Here is a 16,619-nt window from a genome sequence, read left to right on the forward strand (position 1 = left end):
ATTGAGGTTAGAGTTACTTGTTTACGTTTTGAAAAGAATAGTCGATCTTGGATAAATCGATAATTATCCGAACCAATACTGAACGAATCAGCTGATTATTCGATCAACCCATATGACCGGTTGAATCATATAAAATTCACTCATAAAGAATATATTATGTATACTAAAGGAAGTCGATGTGTAGAATTACAAACAACTATTATTTCTATATAAATATTTATTACAATCTAAAAAAGCATGATAAATCAAGAGTATACAAAACTCATATAAAAAACTAAATGTATTATCTATTAAAATCGTATGTTACGATTTATTTATGAATTCAATTTAAGATAAACACTCCATATATTTGTATGAAAACTTCTTTTATTTAATTTTTTCTATTATAAAGCCGAGGAAGCCCTGATTCCCAAGGCAACCAATTGTATTGAGTCTATTAAATTGAAGGCCAATCAGAGAGTAGCTTATAGAATTATTCTAGGAAGAAGCAAATTTTTCTGAAAACCTCTTTCTTCTGGCTTAAGATCCTGACCCGAGAGGATGCACATGGAGTTTAGGGTTTTTTTTCTTCTTCCTTTTAAAAAATTTTTAATGAATTATTAAGCCAAACCCTTTTTTAAATGTAATGTATGTTTGTTGAATGTTAATTGTTTGTGAACTCAGTGCTGTCAAGGAGTTCGTAATTGTAAAGATTCCCATAAAAATAGCTTTAATTCGAAAGAAACTTATAAAAATCTGGATCACGCGTTAGCCCAGCAGTGACGAAAAGGAGCCTACCCAATTAATTATTGGAAATAATTAATTCAATCCACGAGAACATCTAGAACTTCAGTCAGTGAGTGATAAGTCAAACCAAATGAGCTCATTTTTTCTACGTTCAGTGGGGTAATAATTAATAAAAAAGCGCTATTCCTATTAATTTGAATTAAAATTAAGAGTCACCACGTGTTGAACAATATCACATAGTTCATAAGAACATTTATAAATTTATTTATTATATGTAGGAAGCTTACTTCCATGCACAGCCCGAACTCATATAAATCCCTGAGATCTCATGTTTGAATATTAATTTATTAATTATAAATTTGTTTGTTGAACCAAGTATAGTATATCAAACCTATAGACCGAACAGGTTTTTATTTGCAGAATTTCGCATTGATTGGAAGTCTAAATATCAGCATTAAATATAATATATTTATAAATTTGAAACATACTATTGTGAATATTAGCGAAACCTGTGATAATTACTCAGATTCTAGAAAACATTTATTTAAGTAAATTATAGTTATATCGAATATTTTATGCATATCTGTTTTATGGGAATATATTTTGTGTTTTATGTCAGCATACAAACTTATAGAATTTTTTATTATATCCTAACTCATCTTGTGTTATATAGTTTGAGCTGTTTTGGTACCAACAAATATTTAGCAGCACTTAAAATTATTGAATCAAATAATATTAACCTTATTCAAAGCACTCAATATTTATCATCCTTTGATGATATTCATTCTATCAGCCAGAACAAGTATATTAAGAAATTATATTAATAAGGTTCCAGTTATATCATATAAGGATCCAGAGAGCTTCAAGAACTGGCGTTGTAAGTTCTAAGGAATTTTGAAAGGGTATATTGGTGAATACTTGTATTCACGACGAGCGTTTTAAGAATCAACTAGAAACAACTATAGTTGGTCCTGATTATTCTCTAGTGGTACATGGTTACTGATAATCAGTCATCAAATATTCTTTCAATTTCCTTACTGGTATTCTTCAAGAACTTCATAGAAGCAGCGGTAAGAATTACCAATTACCGATCACTGAACCTTATGGTGATTATTTGTATTTATAAAGTTTATGTTTCTACCACTGAGCTAGAGCTGAGGTTTGAACCCAGTAATTTTGCGAGCCGGAAGGCCTTAATTTTTTGTGAATTTATTCGCAAAAGAGGGAATTTGGAGACTGCTCTTATAAATACCAGAAACATCGTATTAACTGTGAAGGAATTACAATCCACAACTTCACACAATGGCACCCAACCAGTGGAGCGTGATGAAAAGCTTACCTACTCAATCTCACTATCAATGATTAATGAAATTATTGATAAACCTGAAAACTGCAAGAAGCATAATCTGAAGTTGATTCAACAAGATATATCTGATAATCTATTGTAAGTTTCTGGCTAAAATAATTGAGTTGCTCTTCAAATTAAAATTTTTTAAGCTGCATAAATACAGACAAACTGTATCACACGAGTTTGATAACATAATTCTCATAATAGAGAAAATTGGATGGAAATTTCCATAAAAGTTATAGTAAAAATTTGATTTTGATCTTTGAATCTAGACATTGTATGCTGACCAGGGTTATAGGTTATTTGAGGCATTATAATACTATCGTTATTCAGGAGGATAAGACCCTAATTAAAATTTTAAGAACTATATTAGTGTAATTTGTAAGCCATACCTGTCTATTGATGTCCGTTTAGTAATATATGTACATGACACTTGAAACTTTTAACACCACACAATTTTATCCAGAATAGGCACTATCACTGAATTTATTTTGATATTTCTGAAATTTGGCAACACACTTGGCACTTTATTCGAAGTAATCCATAATAACGTCACCATGAACCAGTCGCCAGCTAACTCACAAATTTCCTACTTCAGCGACCACCCCCAAAATTATGTAGCTACGACACCGGTCACTCAACAACCTCAGGACAATGCAGCGGAGACCCCACGAGAGAGAGAGGGAGGCAGCATATGCTCCATCAATTTCGACCCGCAAAACTTGGCCCAATTGTCTTCTACGAAGATCGATAACGTCGTTGACACGATTAATTCCGATGAGAGTCCGGCTGAGGGAGATGAGAGAGTGAGGGCGTCCAACTCGGTGCCGGCGTCTCCGCAGATCGCTCCAAGTGTCGCCGAGGGAACAGAGAGTGCCGCCACCCAATCGCCACCTGACATGACCAGTCAACCACCACCCGCCGCCACCAACCTGGAAAAACGCAATATTACCTTAGACTCTTCAGTTGGCTGTGTTACAAATCACCTAATGAATGATTCCTCGAGTGAGTTTAAACTCATGATCAACCAAGCCATGGCAGAGTTGATGAAAGAGATAAAAGCAAGCCAGGATAAAGGGGAAGAAAATACCAAAATCATACAAAAAGATGTCAAAGCTGTACAAGGAAGTGTGGAAAAAATGGAAGAGAAAGTTGAGGGAAAATTCTCTGAATTCAAGGAAGAAATGAAAAATATGATAGACATTAAAATAGATACGCAATCTACAATCATCAAAAAATTAGAGACCCGTATAGATGACGTCACCTGTCAGATAAACGAACGGTTGGATGACGTACCAAAGGAAGTTAAAAAACAGGTGGACGTATTGAGTAAGGAGCTGGGCACCGCTATCATGGGAACTGTCATGGGAAAGGTGTTAGAAAATAAGGGCGAGATAGAGTCGAAAGTGGAGGAAAATAATAAGAAAATAATAGAGATAGTCAAGGAACAAAGTAACGTGCAGGCATGTATGGCAAATTTAGCGGAGGAGGGGGCAAAATCAAGTGAGAGATACGGCATGTTGGAGAATGCTATAGGCGGACAGCAATTGAAGCTAACCGGATTATATGATGAAATGAATGCAAATAAGAAAATTATGAATGATAAATGGATCGCAAGTGAAGAACGAGTCTCCAGAATAGAGACACGTATGGAAAACATCCCAGTCAATCGGACGCATTACACACCAACAGAAACAATAAACGGCACTCAACTCTTCCAAAGTCTGGGAAAATTCGATAATTCCTACCGTCATATGCAACCCAGACCATTCATAGATCAAATAAAAGCTATTCAGGAATTGATACCCACCTCTTGGTTAGTATGGCGCTTCCAACTGTCCAGTCTACTACTTGGCGAGCCGCTGATGTTTTTCCAGAGCCGGATGCGAGATATCAACAGCCTGGAGGACTTCATCTCCCAATTCCTGCAGCAGTATTGGAGTAAACGTAAACAGATGGACGCACTATCAGAAATTATTTTATGCACTTATGATAGCAGAAATGGACAATCCTACACTGATTTTATAACAGATTTGATGAATAGAAACTATCAGTTAGAAGAATATCTAGCTGATTCATCACTGGTCCACATATTAACAAAAAAGCTTCCTTTCAATGTTCGTATGACACTGGCAGTATCTTCGATTTCCAGTTGTGAAGAACTGATAGAACATTTACATTCTATCCAATCAGCTACTTCTGAGCCAAATCATATAAATAAACAAGCAAGAAATTTTAATCAGCAAAATAGTAATTTCAAACAAAACAGTAATAATGAAAATCATATAACAAATGCTAGAGCAAATGCGCAAAGAGCGAAGTATACTGAAAATAATAACAGAGTTCAATCATTTGATAATAATTATAGAAATAAGTTTCAATACCGAAACAGTAAACAGCATCACAAAGAGGCATATTATGATAACAGAGATCACTGGAATAGAAATAATAAACGGAAAATAACCTTCACAAAACAGGACGAAAATAAACAAAATCATAACCAAACAAATACATCTTATACAATAGCACATACAACAAGGACAACACAAAATCAACATGCAAATGACCCACCACCAGACACACAGGAGCCCATACAAGACAGCCTACCACACAAAACCGCCGCCCGCCATGCACTTGAAACGCCCTGTAAACATCAATCCCTCTTGAGCCTTATATTTCCCACTGAAGAACCATCACCGCAGGAAGAGCAACCCGCCACCGAGGAACACCAGGTTACAGTAGAGGAATTATGTAATATGGAGCCCACATGCGATCAACCCATTTTGAACGTCACACCCGCGCATCAAGGGACCACCACCAAGCATCCGCGCACCGAGCCTACACCCGCGCATCAATCGACCCCACCGAGGCACACCAAGGACGGAGAGGACGGCATTACGGAGAAAAGAGGCATGCACCGCAAGGCCCGGAGGCGGAAAGTCAGGCGGAAGAAAAAGAAGTACCGCACGCGACGATGGAGGCCGCATGCACGTTTTAAACGCCCGAGGAGGACACCGGACCGAAACCAGGATGGAGGACCGGAGATCGACGGCATACATCCGCGGCACATTCGCTTTAAAGCAGAAGATCAGCGATGTGACCGGCAAAATGGACATAATAAATGGAGTGAAACTGGAGCTACTGGAAGGACTAATATGGATTCATACAGGGATAAAAACGGAACTGAAAGGAAAACTACAATTGAAACATGCATGGATGATAATAATAAAGTGGACTACGTATTGAGCTTGATGAAGGATAAACAGTGTTTAAGAAGAGTAAAAGATATAAGAAATTATAATAAGAGAGTGAAAGTACCTGACTATTACATGTTGAGAGATTATATTGTTAAAGAAATGATAAATGTTCTGATATATTGTATACTATTTGTTATGGCTGTGATATGGATAAAGGACTGCGTTGTAGGTATGATAGAAAATATTATGTTGTTGTTATTAGAAGAATCTATTATTGATGATGGGAAAGGTAATATTATAAAAATGTTTATTGTTGTGAGCCTACTAATTTATAACGAACTGAAACCAAGAATATTAAATGAAAGTGAGAGGAAAAATGCATTAAGACTACAAGATGATTGGAAAAAGAATGGACTGAAATATATAACCATTAAGGAAGCTAAGAATTGTTTGAAAAGGTATACAAGATACCGAGGTTTTATATTTATGAAGAATAAATCATCATAAGGACAGCCTCATCTATAAATAACAACCGGACAGCAGCCGTAACTGAACGTAATACCGTTCAGTTGTATGAAGAAAGCAAACCAAATTTAACTTGGTGGGAAAATATTTCTAATCTCAAACCGTATTATCGAGACAATAAGCGATAAGAATATAAACAATAATATTTGGATTCATGGACCTACCTGTCAACAAATACGTACCAAACAAACACCAGGCAACACACTTATTTCGCAGACGAGTATCCACTTCGAACAACAACACCTGAAAATAAAGAAATAAAAAATTTAGAAACCATTTTTTACCACCTTTCTTACTAATGAAACAAGAGAATAAATAACTTCTAATGTTAAAAGCCAACTTACCTTCATGTAGCAGGAAGAAACATCAAGATGGCGACAAGTGACAAGCCGAAGCCAACGTAAACCAGCTGTACACTACGAAAACCAGAGCAGTCAATGCCTATTAAATCATCAAAGTTGATACCCCGAATAAGAAGATCAAGTGTCATATAAATGTGAATTGCATGTAGAGATATTATAAAAATATTATATTATTATTATTTATGTATAAACTATTAAGAAAATCATTAAAATTATCCGCCAAATGATCAAACCGCATAGTTACCACCAAAAGCATTAATCCCAAGTCTCAATGTATTAGAGGAATAAGAAGTTCTTGTTGATAAAACCTACCAAAGATTATCCTTAAAAATATCCATTATATGAAAACAAAGCCCAATTTCTGCAAGAGAATGAAATGAAAATGTACAAATCACTGTTCTATGTTGAGGGAGAAAATATGTTATACTCTGCAAGTCGGAGAATTATCAGTTTGTTAGGTTGGCAATGATTTTGCACCAACATTCAAATATGCTTCTGGCCTGAGGGCAGAGCGTGGATCAGAAAAAAGATTTATATTATGTATGGAGGAGGAGATAGTTTATATTGTGTATTGTGTGTAGAAGGAGATTGGCCGATGTAAGGCGTATGTATTTGAATTGAATTTATTTATTGTTGTATATGCTGTTGAATTGTTAGGAGGTAAGATTCTCAGTAGAGTTATTAGCAGACTTTGTAACATATATGATTTCTGATCCAAAACCAACTGGATCATAAAATTTATATTATATTCTCGAATTGTCGTTTTAAATCAGAAATCAGAGGGCGTTTTGTGTCACGTGGTAATTTGAAACCACCAAATATTTCTAAATGAGCCAATAAAATGTAATAGAACTATAAAATTGGAAAGAAGGTTAGACCTATCTAAAGAGTAAATCAACTCAAATCAAGTATTATTAGTGATTAGGAGTAATAGCATTATCAACAACGATAAGAAAACATGTATTATTGTGATTTAATAATTATGAGAACCCATTGGTAAGATCAAAAAATTATAAAGCGGCATAATTATTATTGGCGGATTACAAAAAAATAAAATAAAATGCATGAACATTGAGGTTAGAGTTACTTGTTTACGTTTTGAAAAGAATTAGTCGATCTTGGATAAATCGATAATTATCCGAACCAATACTGAACGAATCAGCTGATTATTCGATCAACCCATATGACCGGTTGAATCATATAAAATTCACTCATAAAGAATATATTATGTATACTAAAGGAAGTCGATGTGTAGAATTACAAACAACTATTATTTCTATATAAATATTTATTACAATCTAAAAAAGCATGATAAATCAAGAGTATACAAAACTCATATAAAAACTAAATGTATTATCTATTAAAATCGTATGTTACGATTTATTTATGAATTCAATTTAAGATAAACACTCCATATATTTGTATGAAAACTTCTTTTATTTAATTTTTTCTATTATAAAGCCGAGGAAGCCCTGATTCCCAAGGCAACCAATTGTATTGAGTCTATTAAATTGAAGGCCAATCAGAGAGTAGCTTATAGAATTATTCTAGGAAGAAGCAAATTTTTCTGAAAACCTTTTTCTTCTGGCTTAAGATCCTGACCCGAGAGGATGCACATGGAGTTTAGGGTTTTTTTCTTCTTCCTTTTAAAAAATTTTTAATGAATTATTAAGCCAAACCCTTTTTTAAATGTAATGTATGTTGTTGAATGTTAATTGTTTGTGAACTCAGTGCTGTCAAGGAGTTCGTAATTGTAAAGATTCCCATAAAAATAGCTTTAATTCGAAAGAAACTTATAAAAATCTGGATCACGCGTTAGCCCAGCAGTGACGAAAAGGAGCCTACCCAATTAATTATTGGAAATAATTAATTCAATCCACGAGAACATCTAGAACTTCAGTCAGTGAGTGATAAGTCAAACCAAATGAGCTCATTTTTTCTACGTTCAGTGGGGTAATAATTAATAAAAAAGCGCTATTCCTATTAATTTGAATTAAAATTAAGAGTCACCACGTGTTGAACAATATCACATAGTTCATAAGAACATTTATAAATTTATTTATTATATGTAGGAAGCTTACTTCCATGCACAGCCCGAACTCATATAAATCCCTGAGATCTCATGTTTGAATATTAATTTATTAATTATAAATTTGTTTGTTGAACCAAGTATAGTATATCAAACCTATAGACCGAACAGGTTTTTATTTGCAGAATTTCGCATTGATTGGAAGTCTAAATATCAGCATTAGATATAATATATTTATAAATTTGAAACATACTATTGTGAATATTAGCGAAACCTGTGATAATTACTCAGATTCTAGAAAACATTTATTTAAGTAAATTATAGTTATATCGAATATTTTATGCATATCTGTTTTATGGGAATATATTTTGTGTTTTATGTCAGCATACAAACTTATAGAATTTTTTATTATATCCTAACTCATCTTGTGTTATATAGTTTGAGCTGTTTTGGTACCAACAAATATTTAGCAGCACTTAAAATTATTGAATCAAATAATATTAACCTTATTCAAAGCACTCAATATTTATCATCCTTTGATGATATTCATTCTATCAGCCAGAACAAGTATATTAAGAAATTATATTAATAAGGTTCCAGTTATATCATATAAGGATCCAGAGAGCTTCAAGAACTGGCGTTGTAAGTTCTAAGGAATTTTGAAAGGGTATATTGGTGAATACTTGTATTCACGACGAGCGTTTTAAGAATCAACTAGAAGCAACTATAGTTGGTCCTGATTATTCTCTAGTGGTACATGGTTACTGATAATCAGTCATCAAATATTCTTTCAATTTCCTTACTGGTATTCTTCAAGAACTTCATAGAAGCAGCGGTAAGAATTACCAATTACCGATCACTGAACCTTATGGTGATTATTTGTATTTATAAAGTTTATGTTTCTACCACTGAGCTAGAGCTGAGGTTTGAACCCAGTAATTTTGCGAGCCGGAAGGCCTTAATTTTTTGTGAATTTATTCGCAAAAGAGGGAATTTGGAGACTGCTCTTATAAATACCAGAAACATCGTATTAACTGTGAAGGAATTACAATCCACAACTTCACAATACGTCGACGCGCAATTAAAAAAGGAACATACCTGTCAAATTTCATGAAAATTTATTACCGCGTTTCGTCGTAAATGCGCAACATATAAACATTTAAAAATTAAGCAAAACCGTCGACTTGAATCTTAGACCTCACTTTGCTCGGTAAAAAGTTTTAATCTCAACTCTCAATAACTCTAATCTATAGATCACAATAGCTCTTACCTCTAAATATACTGTATATAGTGAGGTCCACGTTATAATGGCAGTGTTTCATTTGCAATGTTATTGCTATCCTTGACTATCATTCAACAAAGCGGATAGCGCTCTCTTTCTCGCTTTGCTCTGTTGACAGATCGTATTTCAACAATGTAGAGTTAATAATAAATTACCAAATTATTTCACTGTAATCATGAAAATTCATTATGAAATTATTTAAAAATATAATTTCTTGCTTTATAAAATATAATTTATTATTTCAAATGAGAATGGACAGTTAATATTTCATCAATAAACCTGTATCAGCTACCGTCTATAGAAGGCATTGACAAGACAACGTTGCTCTATCTTTCTCCACTGCCATTATAACGTGGACCTCACTATAAATTTATCAATTAGGATTCATGTGCTACTACCAAGGATAAAGAATATCCTAATATAAATATTGTTCTCAATTTTTCCAACAGGAAAGTAAGAGATTTGAACTATGGCTCTGATTTTCGAATTTTTTATGCAAACTCTTACATTTGTCTGCAAATTGTGTTTGGAATTTTCATTTTTTTGGTGAGTTGATTAACTTTTTCATGTTCTTGCTCCTTATTTTTAATCTATCAATATTTCATTAATCTTCTTTCATTGATTTATTGAAGTAATTAATCTTCTCACAATCATTGAAATTCTATGTTTTAAAAAGGCATTTAAAATGATGTACTACACACAATGGGTGTTTACATTTAAAGTATTTGAGTTACAATCCCTAATAAGTCACCCCCCTGGTAAGTGGTAAATTCAGTTATACGTAAAAAGGTAGAGTATTCGACCAATAACTTATCCTGAAAGTTACAGTATTATATCTACAACAGTCTCCAACTTATTGAAGGGATCCCATACTTATGACTCACTCTGTGTAATGAAGAATATCGGGGACCGAGCTTAGCTCTGGAGTACAAAAGCATAAACAATTTATTACGGAAAAAGAAACTATAATAACATTCATACAGAAATTTTCTATCTAATCACAGTAAATTGAGATTGTTTCCCAGAAGATCGAATGCAAAAATTTCCCTCACAAAGACCCAGTTGCACAAAAGCCGGTTAAATTTAAATTCTGATTAACTTCATGTGAACCAAATCAGAGAAGACCATTTCAAAAAGATGGATCTACTGGAATTAATCAGGATTGAAAATAGCCCGGCTTCTTTGCAACTGGCACTCATTTGCAACCGGTACCTGATTGAATGATTACAATAGTTCAACAGCTGAGTCATAATTATGACACAGTCCCACACACATGAACTCGCTCACTCACTTCTATCACCAACAGACAACGATATAATTATTATCATCTGTTTTCCCAAGGATGAATAATGATTATCATTTTAATATGTCCTTCAGCGAGTTGTCTCAGGGATGAGACCTAGTGCAATCAAATCTTTATATTATAAACCTACTATGTTCTGAATTTAGTGAGAATCGTTAAAGCCGTTTTCGAGATACGGTGAAATACAAACATATTAACAGAAGTTGCTATTTTAATAGTATAGGATAAGGATATTACCTACCTTTGCAATATATCTGGTTCACTGTCATGAAATGATGTGAAAAATGAAGTAGAAAGAGCTCGCTCTTCAAACTTCTGTACTGATTATGCTGGTAACCATTATCATGATGAATTCTAAAAATATAAATTAATCTGACAGAGAAAAATATTACTCCGCAATCGGCAACAATTACCGGTCTAGTAATTACAGCAATTGCTATCAGCAACCTGTGATTATTTTGTGATTTCCCTACTCACCTGATAGCTTCTAATTCTTCCACTATCTATTCAGGGAAGAAATTGACTTGTTCTTTTCTAGAAATTACCTGATTTTCTCTGAGAAATCGCTGGTGATATAAGTGAGCTATAATCAGGGGAAAAAAGAAGCAAATCAGGCTAAAATCTACTTCTAAATTAGTACCTACATTGTAATCTTCTATTCTGCTTATGTATATTATTATTGTACTGTTACTCAGGGATTTTATCATGATTGAAGTCGTCATCATGATTGGAGTATTTTTCCATAAAATAGTTGGAACTGTAATAGGTGTGTTACACTTTTGATCCAACGCTTCTCCGGTAAAGAACACTGACAGCTATCCTAAAAATCATATTGCATCCGAGATTTTATTAAAATTTGCAGTTTTTTTGGTAATAAATGTTGGAAGACGTTCAGATTTATTTGAGAAAGATTTCATAGTAAACGTTATAAGAGGAACACTGACAGCTATCCTAAAAATCTTATTGCATTCGAGATCATATTTGCAGTTTTTTTGGTAATAAAAGTTGAAAGACGCTTTTGTTGAAAAGTTGAAAAGAAACTTTTGGATTCATTTGAGATAGATTTTATGTGAACGGTCAAGACTTTTGGTAAACGTGAACATCTAAATAACTAGGCGAGAGTCTCCCTAATTTTAAATATATATTAACAAATCAGTTGAAAACATTCCGTTCTGAGCTGGTTGATCCACAAATAATTGCATATAATGGAAGAAGAAATGGAGGAGGTGAGATTTAGTTTTTAAGAGGAAATAAGATCAGCTTTGGAGTCTGATATTTTTAGGATATTTCAACTACAACAACATAAACCTTAAGTTTCAAAAACCTTGTTAAATTACATAGAAAAATCTTGAATAATTTTGATTGTCATCGCATAATATGAAGATCAGAGAAACAAACTCCTTGAATCATCATACTGTATATATTTTGTTAAAAATTACAAAAAATCTTATAATTTTCATGTTTTATTTATTTATTGTGAAAAACACTTATATAATCATTATAATATAATATTGTGATGATCACTTTTGAACAACTAATTACGACATAGCAGTCAGGTATTTATAAATAAAAGCTATTAGCTTCTACTCACATTAGTGGAGTGCTTTCGGACACTAGGCCCATCATCATCCGAAGGCCTAGGCCTAGTGTCCGAAAGCACTCCACTAATGTGAGTAGAAGCTAATAGCTTTTATTGACCGACGGAAGTGAGGTCTAAGATGCAAGTCGACGGTTTGGCATTTCTCTGTATGTTTAAATGTTTATATGATGCGCATTTACGGCGAAACGCGGTAATAGATTTTCATAAAATTTGACAGGTTTGTTCCTTTTTTAATTGTGCGTCGACGTATACTGGTATACAAGGTTTTTGAAAATTTTGCATTTTAAGGAAAATATTAAAGGAAAAAGGAGCCTCCTTCATAGGCCAATATTAGAGTAAAAATCTGGTGTGGCGCACTCACACAACATTCCTTGCCGTTATGAAAATTGATCACCTGACGCTGGTGTTCCCGCGCATGCTAATTTACTATTCAAAGATCTGAGCCAGCTGGTGACAGGACAATAACGCTGGAGACATACGAGGTCTGCTATCTCTTCATAGTGAATCATTTAATAGAATCAACAGTTATTTGCAATTGGATAATCACATTTTCTCGAATTTCGAGCTTATTTTCAATTTTAGGTGAAAATTTTACTGAACATTAATTGTAGAGATTTTCATGTTCAATCTTCTCCACTCAAATGTTTTTATTTAAATTGTATCTGAAGCCTGATAATTGAGAATCTAGAATCAAACTTTGATGGGGCGGAGCTCCTGAAATTTTTACAGATATGGGACTTGTGGCAGTTGATAGAGCTTATCGATGACTATTTCAGGTATAACTTTAATAAAAATTGTTGGAGCCGTTTTCGAGAAAATCGCGAAAAAACCCTGTTTTTTGACAACATTTTCGCCATTTCAGCCGCCATCTTGAATCGCATTTGATCGAAATTGTTCGTGTCGGTTCCTTATATTGTAAGAGCCTCACGTTCCAAATTTCAAGTCATTCCGTTAATTGGGAGATGAGATATCGTGTACACAGACGCACATACACTCATACACACACACACACACACACACACACACACACACACACACACCAACAATACCCAAAAACCACTTTTTTGGACACAGGGGACCTTGAAACGTATAGATATTTAGAAATTGGGGTACCTCAATTTTTTTCGCAAAGCAATACTTTCCTTACCTATGGTAATAGGGCAAGGAGAGTGAAAATACTATTGTTTTTAGAATATTATTGGTTTTAGTGTTGTTTGTTGTTTTTTGTTCATAAGGTTGCTCACAGATCAAAAAACTCACTGAAAAAACTCTTGTCCCCACACAACACCTCTCAAAATCAATACAATAGACCAGGAAATTATAAGCTAAATTGTAAAGATTGCAGCAAATTCTACATAGGTAAAACAGCTAGAAATTTCAATATAAGATTCAAAGAACACACAAGAGCCATTACCCATCCGTCCTCCCATTCCACCTTTGCAGAACACATTATCTCCACTGACCACACACACCCTGACATAGACAACAACCTCGAAATACTCCTTTATTCCCACAAAAACAGAAAATTAAATGTACTGGAACAGTTTGAAATATACAAACACACCAAACAACATCCAAACAATATTCTAAATGACCAAATCAACTTCTCCTCCCACACCCTGTTTGACAAACTCATTCAAATCCTCCTCCATTAACCGCCAAAACTCCCCTCCACCCCCACCAAATTTCACCCTCATAACCTTAAACACTTCAGTTTCTGTTTGGCTTGAAAATGTGCAATACCAGCACGAAACGGACGTCGCCACATCAAAGAATGTGAGTGTTTTTTCACTTTAAGTTTTACAAAATTTAATATGATGAATAATTCTATAGTCTGATTTTTACTCTTATATTGGCGTATGAAGGAGGCTCCTTTTTCCTTTTTTATTATCCTTGAAATGCAAAATTTCCAAAAACCTTGTATATACGTCGACGCGCAATTAAAAAAGGAGTATACCTGTCAATTTTCATGAAAATCCATTACCGCGTTTCGCCGTAAATGTGCAACATATAAACATTTGAACATTTAAACATTAAGAGAAATTCCAAACCGTCGACTTGAATCTTAGACCTCACTTCGCTTGGTCAATTAATTCCAAAGGGTACTATAGTTCTATTTTATAAACAATAATCTTTGTTTTAAGAGTGGAAGATGATAGGAAGCAGTCTGAAATAGCAGGTGATAGAAGATTCGGTATTCTTGAAGAAAATACTTTGAAAAAATACGGAGAAGATTTGGTTCAAGAAAAAGTGAGAAGTTTGGGGGGAACCTTTACCTCTAAAGAGCACAAGAGGACTTGGGTGAATCGTGAAAACGATAATGGTACAAAAGTGGGAGACAGTAATTTCTATTATGGAAATCATTTGAAAGAAGCAGATATCCTTGAAGAGAAAACAGAGGATTTCTATGGTAGAAATAGACACATCGAAGTTGTGGAAATGTATCATGGAGAAACAAAATTATTCGAACAGAAAGATGGGAGGGAGGATGAAATTATTAATTCGGAAACAAGAGAATATTTTAATGAAAAAGGGAAAGTGTCAGCATATTTTAATAGTGTGGAAAGATCTAAAGCTAATAGAATGTCCATCAGGAACCATGTTAGTTGCAATTTTAAAATTGGACCTACCAATGAAGAAAAACTAGGGGACATGGAAGGTTCAAGATTTGGAATGAACAGTGGCAAAAATGTCCACAGTGACTATTTTTTAAAAAAGAAACAAAAACTTATAGAAAAAGTCTCTCTGGAAGGATGCAGACGAGCTGGAACCACTGCCAATGTGATCACGTCTTTTTTCTCCAGTTTCACTCTGATTCCTTTATCCGGTATTCTCTTCTACTTCCTCCGCCTTGAATCTGTCGGAAATCTTCCTCTTCCCTTCATCATCTATTCTCCATTCTCCTTTTCACTAAACATCACCGGATTCTTCGAGTATTTTCTTTTGGCTTCAGTGGAACTGTTCTATATCTACTACACAGCTGTGCTAGCGACAACCGTTCATGTCATACAAACGTTGTCTATAAATAATTTGATTGGAGAGATGCGGCTATTTCATTTGAACGCTCAAGAAATTGATGGAGTGTTTGAGAGTGTGTTAGATGACGTACAGAATGAACTCAGACTGCGTTTAGTCGTCAGAGAACTTGCCATACATCATCAAACTATATTCAGGTAAGTGATAACGAAGTCTCCTCTAAGGCTCAACTCACACTTACGCGACTCAAGTCGAGGAGAGACTGGGACTCTAGTCTCTTCTCGACGCAGCATGTGTTTTCAAATGGCGAGGTCGCGGAGACTAGAATCGACTGGTCTGAATGTCACCATTTGAAAACACATGCTGAGTCGAGAAGAGACTAGAGTCGACTTGAGTCGCGTGAGTGTGTGTTGAGCCTAATAGAGCATAGGGGACTCTGTGGTAATAACCATGATTTTTCAATTTCAATCAAATTTATTGAAGAAAACTTCTCAGATATAACTTTTTACTTTCCTTGTCCTATTACCATAGGTAAGGATAGTATTGCTTTCCAAAAAAAATAAGGTACCCTAATTGAAAGTCTATACGTTTCAAGGTCCCCTGAGTCCAAAAACATGATTTTTTGTGTAGTTGAGAAGTTGATATTGAGGTAGCCTAATTATTCATGTTAAATGGAAAAAATACTGAGAAATTGTCAAAAACTACAGATTTTATTGAGTTAGAAAGACTGGTTTCGGTTGTTACACCATTGTCAATCTCGGATAAACTCCGATTTCTAACTATATAATATTGACTTATTTTCCACAACAATAATTCACAATAAGTACTATTAAAAACATAATGGATACTCTATAAATAATACATTAAGTATGTAGTAAAAATAAAACTTTCATTAAAATCTGTGGTTTTTGACAATTTCTTAGTATTTTTATTCAATTGCAGAAATAAGTTGAAAATAATATTGAATATGACAATGTAGTTAAAACAATTTTCACACCAGAGTTATCAACAAAATGCTGTTCATAAATAGTTTTTTTCAAGTTATTAATTGTTTCTATAGAGATAGAAAATATTGCTGTGCTTTTTAAGAAATTCACAAATAGTTCTTTCAAGTTATCAATTTTTTCTATAGAGATAAAAAATATTGCTGTACTTTTTAAGAAATTCACAAATAGTTCTTACAAGTTATCAATTGTTTCTATAGAAATAAAAATATTGCTGTGCTTTTTAAGAAATTCACAAATAGTTCTTTCAAGTTATCAATTGTTTCT

The 16,619-nt window shown here is 33.9% G+C and overlaps 1 protein-coding gene across 6 annotated transcripts in view; it reads left to right on the top strand.

The window, feature by feature from the left end:
* LOC111045191 overlaps window positions 1-16,619 on the top strand; it is a 38,587-nt gene that overhangs the window by 13,834 nt on the left and 8,134 nt on the right. For 5 of the 6 annotated variants that reach the window (XR_005571091.1, XM_039426119.1, XM_039426117.1 and 2 more), the window contains one exon: window positions 14,525-15,545. Coding sequence is in view for 5 of the 6 variants with exons in the window: in XM_039426119.1 (XP_039282053.1) it covers window positions 14,525-15,545 (1,021 nt within the window). In the remaining variant the exon portion in view is untranslated. Of the gene's footprint in view, window positions 1-9,918; window positions 10,124-14,524; window positions 15,546-16,619 lie in introns of those variants that run through there. The other variant, XM_039426121.1, reaches the window with a different exon arrangement.

Source organism: Nilaparvata lugens, chromosome 4 (assembly GCF_014356525.2).
Source record: "Nilaparvata lugens isolate BPH chromosome 4, ASM1435652v1, whole genome shotgun sequence".
NCBI lineage: Eukaryota > Metazoa > Arthropoda > Insecta > Hemiptera > Delphacidae > Nilaparvata > Nilaparvata lugens.